This window comes from Ursus maritimus, unplaced genomic scaffold, assembly GCF_017311325.1.
Source record: "Ursus maritimus isolate PB19 unplaced genomic scaffold, ASM1731132v1 scaffold_13, whole genome shotgun sequence".
Taxonomy (NCBI): Eukaryota; Metazoa; Chordata; class Mammalia; order Carnivora; family Ursidae; genus Ursus; species Ursus maritimus.
In genome coordinates, this window is record NW_024423675.1 from 63,776,564 (window position 1) to 63,789,800 (window position 13,237).

General features: G+C 39.9%; 1 protein-coding gene across 2 annotated transcripts in view; it reads right to left on the reverse strand.

Moving 5' to 3' along the window:
* PRKN (parkin RBR E3 ubiquitin protein ligase) overlaps nucleotides 1–13,237 on the reverse strand; it is a 1,045,173-nt gene that overhangs the window by 426,470 nt on the left and 605,466 nt on the right. For both annotated transcript variants that reach the window (XM_008688480.2, XM_040628035.1), the window contains exon 6: nucleotides 6,358–6,494. In XM_008688480.2, coding sequence (XP_008686702.2) covers nucleotides 6,358–6,494 — 137 coding nt within the window. The remainder of the gene's footprint in view (nucleotides 1–6,357; nucleotides 6,495–13,237) is intronic.

Sequence of the window (13,237 nt, forward strand, 5' to 3'; positions counted from 1 at the left end):
TACAGGCTTCTCTAGTCAGATAGTGATTAAGAACACACATTCTAGAGCCATAACTACTCGGCACCAAACAGCAGCTCTGTGATTTGTCAGCTGTAAGATCATGTGTACTTTAATCAGCTCCTGTGGGCCTCAAGTGCTTCATCTATAAAAGCAGAAGAATGACAACATCCATTCCAGTGGGTCTTTGGAGGGGTAAACGGATATATATATATATGTAAGCACTCAGAGCGGTACCTTATAGACAGTAAGTACCCGGTAACGGTTCTAATCAGTGCTTACTTTTTACTCTCAGGGAAATAAAATTTGGCATCCCATTCTTACAAGGTGTAACAAAATTTCTGGTCAAATGAGAAGCTTACACAAAGGAATCAGGGTTTGTACCTGAAAGGGTTTTAGACTAGTTTTATTTTTATTTATTTATTTTTTTAAAAGATTTTATTTATTTATTCGACAGAGATAGAGACAGCCAGCGAGAGAGGGAACACAAGCAGGGGGAGTGGGAGAGGAAGAAGCAGGCTCATAGCGGAGGAGCCTGACGTGGGGCTCGATCCCATAACGCCGGGATCACGCCCTGAGCCGAAGGCAGACGCTTAACCGCTGTGCCACCCAGGCGCCCCTTAAACTAGTTTTAATTGTTCATCATAATTACGGCAATGAAAAAGGATGCTTTATTGTCGACCATCCATACCTTGAAGAATGTATATATTTGAAATTGAGCTTTGAAAGGGTTTAGTTTAATGATCTTGAAAGAGGCTTGAAAGACTAGATTATGGAAAAAAAGAACACTTATGATTTGGTGGTGAGAGGTATTAGACAGTTATATAGAAATGCTGAATTTACACAGACACCGTTAGCAAGACATTGGGCATGTGGGTCATTTAGCAATAGAAATACATGCTCTATCTAGCTTTTTTGTGCCTTCTACAGGGCCACTGCAGTTTGAAAAATAGTTTGCTAATTCTATTACAGCTTCTATTATTTTATGTAAATTTCGTAGTCCCAGAAAACCGATGTCATTTTTCTCCCCTCATAATGTCACCATTCAAACACTAGGCAATGGTTTGTTTCCCAGGCTCTGGAGCTAGTACATGATGGGTTTGGGGGAGAGGCTGTTCCGTGTGGACCGGGGAGGGTAAGGTTAACAGCTGCACTGACTCACAGAGAGGAAGAGCATCTTCAACAGCGCTGGGCGTGGGATATGGACACCTGTCTCCTGTAAGTTGTGGAGAGTACCCGTGCCATCCTAGCAGGAGAATCCCCTCCAGTTGGTAAGCATCAGAAAAGTCCTTTGGCCTGTGCCAAAGTAGGAACACAGTCACCAAGAAATTCAAATATGTATTTTCCAATGAATCTGCCCTATTTACTGTTTCATGCAGACCCCTGAGGCCAGAAAAGTCGCGGAGTGATTCAAAGCTGTGGATTCCAGTGCCAGAGTAACCGTCTCTTGCGGTTAGAGATGAAGTCTGTCTTTGAAAGGAAGTGGTGGCTTTAGGAATACAATGTCCCCTGACTATCTAAATAAATATTGCTTTAATTTTCTTAGAAAAAATGTAATCTGAAAATGGCTAGTAGCCACCACGGGGATATGAAACCATTTGGCTAGACATTTTAAACTGCCATGTTTCAGATAAATGGACAACTCCTCAGAGAAATCAACAATGTTCAGTCAGGCTAAACCAATGGACAATAAAAGAATACACACACACACACACACACACACAAGCTAAGCTTCCAAAACACTTCTAATCCTCCAAACACTGAGGATAAAGAGAATACTGGAGCCTTTGAGATCCAGGCTTTCTACAGAAGACTGTTGAGGTCAGGCAAGAGCCGTCAGGGAATGTTCTACAGAACCATGATCAATGTGACCAGCAACACACCTTCTTTGCCGAACGGATCTGGCATCGAATTCAAGCCTTGCTGGAATAACAACAAGTTGACCTTGCAGACACACAGTTTTAGTACCATTATGGAAGTAGCCAGTAGTTTTGCTTTTTATACATAGTATTAAGTTTTAGTCATAAGATTTATAGACATTGATAAAACCTTTTTTCCCCATTGATATAACACTTTAATTAACTCCACCATGAAAGAGGACTGTGCCATGGAACTAGTATGAGCTCAATCATCTTGTTCCTGATAGTCTGCTATTTTTATCTATAGTTTGAAAAGCCTTGATTTTCTATTTCTATTTCTGTTTTTTTCCCCTAGTTTATTTTATGTGTCTTGTTCTATGCTCCATGAATCAAGGGAAAGTCAAATAAACCAGATATATGGATAGGTGATTAATGCTTGGTAAATGGTCAATTTATGTATTGAATTATAGGAAACACCAACCTATAAAGAATGTCTGAGTATATGTTCTTCAATGAATATACACATATACGCACAAATAAATTGCATATACTGTCTGTAGGAACACATGCTTACAGAGCAACCAAAATAACAAAAAACAATATTCATTATATGCTTACTGTCTTCAGCATTTAACACAAAGGCACGTTATATGGCATTATCTTAATTCACCCACATAACAATGTATACATAGGTGCTATTGTAGTTTCTCCATTTTACCTTAAAGTGAAACCAAGTCCTACGAAAGATAAGTAACTTGCCCTACATTACAAAAGGGGTGAGTCTCAGAGCCAGGATTTGAACTTGGCTTCTCTGACTCTCTGTGTATACCCCAGGATATGTGCAAAATTATTCATTGGTTTATGGGGGGGGTTAATATTAGGGCTTACATAGGTTTTATTTAAAATGCGAAAAAGTTAGTCTTCACAAAGACTTAATGTACAGGCTGATACTGGAACTTGCCATACCCTGGTGTATATATCGGATACATTACGTAATGAACTGCAAAGGGGGCATCTTGAGGGGCAGTGGGAGTCCTAAAACAGAGAGTCTTATGGCGTCTCTGTTGAGAAAGGAGTCGAGACTATCCAGTTTGTTTTTTACAAAATAAAAAAAAAAAATTCTATAACATTTGAAAGCCTCTTTTCACATAATATGAAGAATACTTCTAATTTGAGCCACAGTTTAAAAAAAGCTAAATAATACATGACAATATTGTGACAAACTGAATTGTATTTTGTTACAAGCACTTTTGAAGATATATATTAAAACACTGCTGAAGATTTAAAGAAACAAGTATGGAAATGAATTCTACAGTGTAGAAAGTTTACTACACAGTTGAAAGTCAGTAGGTTGTTTTTAACTCCTCTTAGCTTGTGGTTATTTGCTGCATTCTTTTTTCCTGGTTTCCGAAATTTATTAAAAATCAAAGTATAGAAAAACTTAACATGAAAATATATCAATTTTAGTTTCCACATTTGCACACACACACACAGACACACACAGACAAATCAAGATGATATTGTTTAGGTCATGCTTCAGCACGTGACCCAGTGTTGGCCAGGCCAATTCATTCAGGTCACCATGGCGGGGATGGAGCATGGTGCCCGTGTCTGTGAACCGAGCTTTAAATCGCACAGCCCCAGCACACATGCCCTGTGGTGTTTCCTTAATGAAGGGTGACAGTCAACATTGCTAATGTGTGGAGATTAATACAGGCCTATGTGTCAGTTTTTATAAATATTTCTTTATCAACAGATCCACAATATTATTAAATATTTTTGATAATTTTCAATCACCAGGAACTGCAGAAAACATGTGCTACTCTATTCCAGATGCATTATCTTTTAATAACCAAATACACAAATACGTAGCTTTCTCCTTCTTACTGTTAAACATTAAAAGAAAGAGGTGTCAGGAAGACAAGTTCTTGGTAGTAAGTGGCATTCTAAAAAATTAAAGCAAGGTTTTATGGAAGATTATGTTTAAATAACCAGCAATGGAGTAGGTACAGTCACAAAAAGTATTTAAAAGGATTGCAAATAAAAAATAAAAGGTAGCAAGAATTACAAGAAAAGCCTGGAACAACTTGTTATACTAGAAAGCCTGGCTAATGTGTACAAGGGAAATCACTGTACTATTATTTTTTTATTTCGTTTGTTTGAAATTTCCTAGAATTCAAAAGGTTTAAATTTAAAAAATAAGTGAGAAATAAATTGATTTTCAGAAGTGCCCTGAGTATGAAGAGAAGATATGAAAATGGATATTTAGAAATTTTTCCATGCTATATGGCTTTGTGAAAAAGAGAGTTTACCAGTACAAAATTATCACATGAAAAATATTAAAAACAGAATCTTTCAATCGGCAAGTAAATGTTTCACTAATTTTTGAATGCTTTTGATGCTTTTGTTGAAAATATAAAAGCACAATACCTTCCAGTGAGTTTTCCTTAATAATATATTGACACATATATTATATGAATCTTAATTAAAAACATTGCATTATTGGCAGATGCAACTGAAAAATGAGTGTCATAATTTACAAAGTCAACAATGCAATTAGCTTCTTCCATTTGGAAATGAGAAATAATTTTGAGGTATATTTTTCAGCTTTGATCAACGTTAGAACTAAGTATTACAAATAAGTATTGCAATAAATTAAACTTAAACCTGATCATTGACTCAAGGAATCACACAGTTTCAAATCACAATTCTCAACAGTGAAGCATATTTACTCATACTGCAATCATTAAATATATATATTTATAATGAGGTAGGGACCCTTATCTCACTCCATATATAAAAAAATAATTCAAAAGGTATCAATGACCTAAGCATAAAAACGAGGCTATTAGAGGAAAACATGGGGATAATTCATCACAACCTTGGGCTTGGGAACACATTCTTACCTTTGATAACAAAAACGCAAGCAACAAAAGAAAAAATTGATAAATTGGACCTCATCAAAATTAAAAACTTTTGTGTATCAAAGTATATTATCATGAAAGTAAAAAGACAACCTATAGAATAGGAAAAGTGTTTGGAAATCACATATGTGATAAGTGTCTAGTATCCAGAATACCTAAAGAATTCTTACAAACTCAACAACAAAATAAACAACCTAATTAAAAAAACGGGCAAAGGACCTGAAGAGATATTTCTCCAAACAGATTCGCAAATGACAAATAAGCATATGAGAAAATATTCAACATCACTGGTCATTAAGGAAACGCAGACCAAAACCACAATGAGATACTACTTCAAACTTAATAGGATGGCTATTAAAAACCAAACAGAACAAAACAGGAAAATAACAAGTATTGGAGAGGATGTGGAGAAATAAAAACCCTTACAAGCTACTGGTAGGAATGCAAAATGGTGCAGCAGCAAAGGAAAATAGTCTGGTAGTTCCTCAAGGGGTTAAAGATAGAATTATCACATGACCCAGCATTTGCACTCCTAGGTACACATCTAAGAGAAATGAGAACATATCTCCACAGAAACACATACACAAATGTTTTACAGCAGTATTCATAAGAGCAAAAAGGTGGAAACAACACAAATGTCCATCAACAAATAAATGGATAAGCAGATTGTGGTATGTCTATATAACGGACTATTATTCAGTCATAAAAAGGCATGAAGGTACACACCATGACTTGGATGAATTTCAGAAACATTACGTGAAGCGAAACAAGGAGGACACAAAAGGTCACATATTGTATGATTCCTTTTAAAGGAAGCATTTAGAACTGATGATTCTATAGACGCAGACCACAGTGGTTGCCAGGAGATGGGGGCGAGGGGAATTTGGGAGTGATTACTCATGAATGTGGGGTATTGACATTTTTCTGGGGTAATGAAAAAGTTTTGAAACTAGACAGAGGTGATGGTCATTGCATAGCACTGTGAAAACATGAAATTCCACTGAATTGTACACTTTAAAATGGTTAGTTTATGTTATGTGAATTTCACCTCAATTAAAAAAAACACATGTAACAATAGTAGTATAATACAAGTAAGGAATATTCTGCAATGTTGAAAGATAAAAAAATTTAAATATTAAATATTTCAGCTTTATCTCCTTAATTTCTTTTTAAATGTATATTCTTTCATATATATGTGTATGTGCTCAACATTTTAAGCGATAAGGGTAACAATTTAGCAATTTGATAGTGCTGTTCAAGACCCAGGGTAATCTGTAACTTGCAGGGTGAATCCATAGACAGACCTTGCGTATGTTGGCTGAATAATATTTTAAGATTTGTTTTCCATACTTTTGTGCAGGTGATGCATTTTCTAGTCCAACATAATTCCTTCGTACCTTAGTGTTTTATATTTTTTGTGATCCAAACATTGTTTCTTGCTCGACAGGGATCAAACAGATATTTGACTTTTCAACCCTTCAGCCAGGGACTGAATTTATCTAAGAAGGTTTTGCATCAGCAATTCTTCTGTTCTTAATTAGCATTAAAAATGGAGGAAAAAGAAGTGCTGGACTTACCCACACAAGGCAGAGAGTAGCCAAACTGAGGGTCATGGATAAACTGCCGGTCATTAAGTCTTGTCACGCAGTATAAGTAGAAACAGTCTAAGCAAATCACGTGGCGGTGATTGCACGGAAAAACCAGGACAGGGCTCCTGCACAGAAAAAGAAAGACATTTCCTCCAGTACTTGTGAGGGTGGAATGGCAACAGGTGCTTTAGGACACTCTGTAATCCTGTCGGGCTGCTTAGGGCATGCTGTGTGTGAAGATCTGCACTGCTCAGCACTGAGCACGTTTATCTATCAACGCTACATCTTAAAAACTGAATGCACTTCATTAACTATCTACAACACTGATTTTCCTAAATTTATATTTTTATATTAACATATTTACCAATCAGCTGTTTAAACTGAGCTCAGATACAACCTCTTTGTAGGAGTCTTCTAGAAGCCTCATAATTTGCAATTAACCCACGAATCACCCCATACATTCACATATATTTTTATTGATCCATAATTACATCATAGAATTGGTATGTTTCTCCTCTTATAGACTGTGATCTCTCTGAAAGTAGATACTGTGCTTTACAATGATATTCTTGTAGTACCAGGCATTGTAAAGTTTTAAATAAATGTTCCTTGAATTTAATTTTAATGATATATAAAATCTGAACTTCCCTAAAGCCATAAGAATAACTACTGTTGTACCGAAATAGGTATGAGGAATGATCACTTATATTTCATTTGCAAGCAGATAAGTAGAATTCTGAAATAAAAAATATCTAGCACAGATTCTTTTCTATAAGATTTTGTCTATTGTGTCACCCCTACCCCACCCAAATATCCAATTTATTAAATTAAGGTTAGGTGCTCACTAATAAATTGATATATATAAGTTCTAAAAATTTTGTATTCCCGTAAAATGCTTTATAGGAAAAAAAATCCCCCAAATAACCATGTATTTTTGCTAGCAAATGAACCACATGATTTAATGACCAAAAAAAGACAAATTGAATATATTAATTTCACATCAGCCCCAAGGCCATTTTAATAGTAAGAAAATCATTGGAGCTTATCTAGATAAACCTATTCTCTATATAATGACAACAAAATACAAAATACTTTTTTTATTTCATATATGATTCTTAAGAGATAGAAGAGCTCTGCAAAAGCCGTCTCCAGGGGAAAAAAATTGATATTAAACATTAGCAGAACATAACTTCTTAACAATTAAAAGGTTTTCAAAATTCTGCTTTCCCACTTATTTCAAAGCAATATCTAATACAAAAACAAAACAAAAAAAATAACTCAGTATTTTAATGACATGGGTCTATAGGGCAATGGTCAACTTAAGCTGAGAAAGAGTGTCCCTAAATGTTTTTATGTGCTTCAATTTCTCATCTCTGAACCCACTGAAGTCCTTTCAGGGCCATCATTCCCATTTCCAGAGCCTTTTTCAATTAGGTATTGACTGTGTTCTGAACTTTCAACCCCTTCCCTTCTAATAACATTCTGCTTGAAGACGATAAAATATAACACTGTCCCATTTCTATTGCGAGTCACACACACACACAGGCACAAGGGTACACATACCTTATTCACTCTGGGTGACCCTACAGAGCTGCCGTATTCTATCTTCTCCTCATAGCTAAGTTCTGTGAAAAATATTCTCCATTCTGGTCTTAGCAACATGGTCGCTAAGCCTTTAGAGATCCCTAATCTGCTATCAACACAGGGAAACACTAGAGAAAATATTAGAACATTTATAAAAATGTGCTTATATATAACAAGGTTAAAAAGAAAGCTTAGCAATTACCTTGCAGAAGAAATAAAAAGAAAACTTATAAAGCCAAAGCAGTCAGCCCATGAACTACTGCCACGGAGTCCCAGAGAGACATGAAGGTACGTGGTGTGCGTAGCCATTGGCCCAGCAAGCGTGTTCTTTCCCATCCTTCTTAAGGAAAAAATGGAAAGAGTTCTCTTTCATGTATGGACAACACTACACATTTATGGTTTTGCCCTTCAGTTAAACTATGGTCCAGAAGAACCTTAGACCATGGAGACAACCCACAGAACTTCAATTGTTCTACTCTATAGATGGCATCCTACTCTTTAGAAGACATTAGAAAGAAATGGTAATTATGCGAGTGGCCACGGTGTGAGGGAAAGCCTATGCAGACCCAGGGGCCCACCACATTAGGAAAGGTTTGAGAGGCCCAATGTTTGGGGCACGGAGGGACACACTCAACAAACTAAAGGACACAGCAGTCCATCTGCCCGTCCCTGTATCACACACACACACACACACACACACACACACACACACACACACACCCCGACAGATAGAGCAGCATGAGGCGATCACAGGCCCTGTGGAAACACAGGCTCTGGTTCCCACGGAATGGAGCACATCCTTGTGGGGACACAGGAGGAGCCCTACTGATCATTTAGCTGCAACCTCACCAGTTCACTTCCACCTCCTTGAACTGAGATGTAGGTGGGAAGGCAAACCGGCCAAGCTGACAGGACTAACTGATCATAATCCTCAGGAAGGCAAGAGCTGCTGTGGCACGCGGAAGCGGGGAGAATTCACGTGCTATCTGGCTGGTCCACTGGGACATCTGCTGAGACTCCCCTCTGGAATTTTAATGGCAAACGGACAAGGCAGCCGTGAAGGCAGCATTGAGAAGTGCCTGGTGACCGGGACCTGAGAGCCCTGATGATTTACCCATTGCAGCAGCTAACATCAATGACCCTTATTATTACAAAAAAATACTAGACATCAGAAAGGGCTTTAGAGAATGTTCACCTGGAATAAAAAGTAGGTGAAATGAACAGCAGGTAACAGCAGTTTACCAAACAGCGAGAAGTGAAGGGCACAGGGCCTGAGAGATAACAATGTGTTCAGCACTGGAAGTGAGGACAGAAGATCACATAAGCCCCTAAGGAGGGTTCCCTCCTAGACACCGGGTGCGGAGTGCAGCCAGGAGAAGCTAGAGCGTCAGTGACAGGAGAACCCACATGCGCGGTTTTTACATGGCCGCTACGGAAAACAAAGAAGCGCACAAGCTTTGCAGGGAGGTGCAAGTATAGATAAGTCACTCGGCAGTTCTCACCATCCATCACCATCCATATGCAGTGACTTTAAATATACCCACACAGACGGAGATATGGAGAGAAGATAAACATGTAGAAAAGATATGCTGATGGATACGAAGATATGCTACAGACATGGACGTAGACAGCACATGCATATATGCACATAGAATGATCAGTCCATTGGATTTCTTGAAACAGTTCTGAGGTAAGATTGCTCATCTCTTACTAAGAACATTTGTAGTATTTAGAAGAAAGTTAGGCGAGGGATAGGCATGACAGCCATAGAAACATTATTGGATTAATCATCTGAATCATCTGAGAAAATGAGTGAGAATCATTTCATGGCTGGAGGGACCACATAATTAACTTCCTAAGCACTAGGTAGGAAGAAGGCGGGAAACACTAGGATTTATGATCGCTGCTCTGGGTTGGGCACCTTGCTAGTAGCTTCACATAGGTTCTTCCATGCAGCCTCCTAAACTAAGTGCCCCACTCTGCCCGCATCCTGTTCCTCTCTCTGCCTCCGGATGGCTTCTGCTTCTTTTACTCCTGGGCTCAAACTCTTCGTCGCCCACTCTTCCGTCTCAGACCAGCCTTCACATTCAAATCAAGATTCCAAATTTCCGGGTTCAGCTCAAGACAAGACCTCTAAGGAACTTGGTCTGGAGCTCAACTCTCCCTGGTTTTTCTCTCTTCCTTTACCTCCTCATCCACACGGTCTATCCTAATGTGCTTCAGACACTGCCTTCGCTTCTGTTCCGAGCGTCTCATAAATGGCTGCCAGAGCCGTCGGCGTCAACATGAAAAGTCCTGAAGTGACAGAGGTGATACTCGATTAACACTTTCATGACCCATGTCTCACCAGATTCCGCGGTGAGCGCATGACAATTACGTAATCAACAGTTACTGGCCGCACCAGCATCAAGCAACGAAATGTTCTTATTTCATAATTTCTCTGCTCCCAGCCTTAGTATTTTTTACTCAGTTAGTCACTGAGCATGCACTTGGGCTAAAGCAGGCACCTAATCAACACGCGTGGACGAGGGCAGCGAGCGAGTGAATCAACACCTTGTAAGTGCGGTAAGCACCGTCAGAGGCCATACTCTACGGACACCACGTGCGTGTGGAACTGGTACTAAAAGGAGCTCTGTGTGGTCATCAGACTCTGGTGGCACAGAAGTTGGGACAGCAGAGAAGGAAGCGTCAGGGCGAGGAACCTGAGATGAACTTAAGGGAACGGAGGATCCACACAGGGTCCCTGGAGACAAATGCGGTTTCTGGGCAGGGCAGGAAACACAGACGTGAGAAAGAATTCTTGGAACAGAAAAGCTATCAGTTGGGCTGACTGAGAGGATGTATCAGGAAAAGAGAAAAGAGATGAAAAGGTTTGGGGACGGTGGCAGGGGGCTGCGAGGGATGGGCCTGTAGGTCATGGGCTTCACTGAGGCTTCTCAGGATGGGCAGGGAGGGATGTTTTAGGAAGTTTAATTCTGAGGGACGTGTGGAGGAGAACAAACTGGAAGGAGTGAGAACTATTTGAAGGTCATTTTAATAACTCAGGCATGAGTTACTAAGGAAGCAGACTGTGGTGTGCAGGCGGTTCTAGAAATGGACAAGGAGTGACATTTCTGAGGAAAACCTGCCAGGACTCCTCTTCTCTTGGGTCTTCATTCCTCCCGTCATTCCTCTGTGCCCTTTGCTCAAATTATATATAAATGTTAATTGATTAGTCTAGAAGATGGTTTTACCCCAATGGGCCAGGCTACACAGCAGTTAATCAAAGGTTAAATAAAGTTCTCAATCATATGGAAAACGAATTATAAATGATGCACTTGACATTCTGAAGAGTTACTATTATTATTTTTTAAAGTCAACAACTTTTATTATGATTCATGTATTTCACAGAAACAGTAGGAAACAGGGTAATATGACAATGTTTTATTTATTTTTTATTTATTTTTTTTAAAGATTTTATTTATTTATTTGACAGAGAGAGACAGCCAGCGAGAGAGGGAACACAAGCAGGGGGAGTGGGAGAGGAAGAAGCAGGCTCCCAGCAGAGAAGCCTGATGTGGGGCTCGATCCCAGAATGCCGAGATCATGCCCTGAGCCGAAGGCAGATGCTTAACGACTGAGCCACCCAGGCGCCCCTGAAAAAATGTTTTAAAACTGCAGATCTATACATGTTGCTCTGGTTACATCTGGAACAGACATCAGGCACAGCAGCTGCCCTTGTCCGAAGCGTTTCTGCACATGCAGCCCTGGGCACCCGACTCCACCCATGGGCAGCAGGAGTGGCGGCTCTTCTTGCAGGGGGGACAATGGCACTCTCTGCATTTGCAGGAGCTGGGGCAGGTGCAGTGTGTCCCTTTTGGGCCAAGGTGAGAACAGAGGTCCAAAGCGGGCGGCACGGTGAGATACAGTGTGGGCTGAAGGCATGATTTTGAAGAGTTACTTGTAAGTAAGCAATGACTTCCCTACTTTTATTAAAGGAGTGATCCAAAAGCCCTTTGTTCACAGAATATGAGGCATATGAAGGAATCTTAGTAAAAAGTATGGCAAAGCACTCACATACATCACACAAAGCAGAATACTGTTACAAAGTAGTCCGAACATTTAAACTCCCATAAAATTAACTCTCTAGTATCTACAAAATAGCACCATATTTTCATATTTACCCGATCAAATGTCTAATCTGCTCTCCACCTCATTTGTGTGCATGCACGCACGCTCTCTCTCATTTGCTCTCCCTCTCTCTCTCTGCCAAAATCTATTTCTCTGTCTCTGTCCACTTCTTTACCACAGGTGTATCTTCATTGATACCCATTAAGAGGCTGTGGTTCCAACCTCTCAACAGAATGTGACATATATTGAATGTAGTGTTGCAGGAATTTTAAGATATGTAAAGATAAGGAAGCAAGTCTAAACTCTAAAGGAAAAAAAAACCTAAAAAAGTGGGTAGGAAAGGACACACATAATTATAATACAGGACAGAACATTTGAAATTACGTTAGAGACGTAGGAGATATTGGCAGGCTCTGTGGTGGCGGCCTCCAGATATTCGCTAGTGATCCCCACCTCCCACCTATCAATGGACTGAGCTGAGCAATCTACAGGGGACGTGCGGAAATGACAATGAGTGATTTCCAGGACTAGATCAGACAAGACACTATGGCTTCTCTGTGCTCTTTCCTGGGTCACCTGCTCTGAGCAAAGTGACGGCCATGTTGTGAGGACACTCAAGTGGTCTAATGGAGAAGCTTCCATGGCAAGGAAATGGGGCCTCTTCCAACAGCCAGCACTGGCTTGTCGGCCACCTGAGGTCATCACTCCTGTGTGAAGCAGACCCTCCAGCACACGCAAGCCCTCAGGCTACTATGACCCTGGCTGACACCCTGACTACAACTTCGTGAGGTACCCCACGCAAGAACCATCCAGCCAAACTATGCCCAAATTCCTGACCTACAGAAACTGTGCAAGACAACATCTGTTTTTGTTTTAAGCCCCTAAGTTTGGGGGTAATTTTTTTCTTTTTATGCATCAATATCTAACTAATACAGGCTCAGAGGAGGAAGAAATCACATTTAGATAGCAGATCAGAAAAGAAATCAGAAAAGAATTCATGCAGGTAGTGGCATTTGAAGAAGGATCAGGTGGGATGCCTGGGTGACTCAGTCGGTTAAGTGTCTGCCTTTGGCTCAGGTCATGATCCCAGGGTCCTGGGATTGAGTCCTGCATCGGGCTCCTTGCTCAGTGGGGAGCCTGCTTCTCCCTCTGCCAAAAAAAAAAAAAAAAAAAA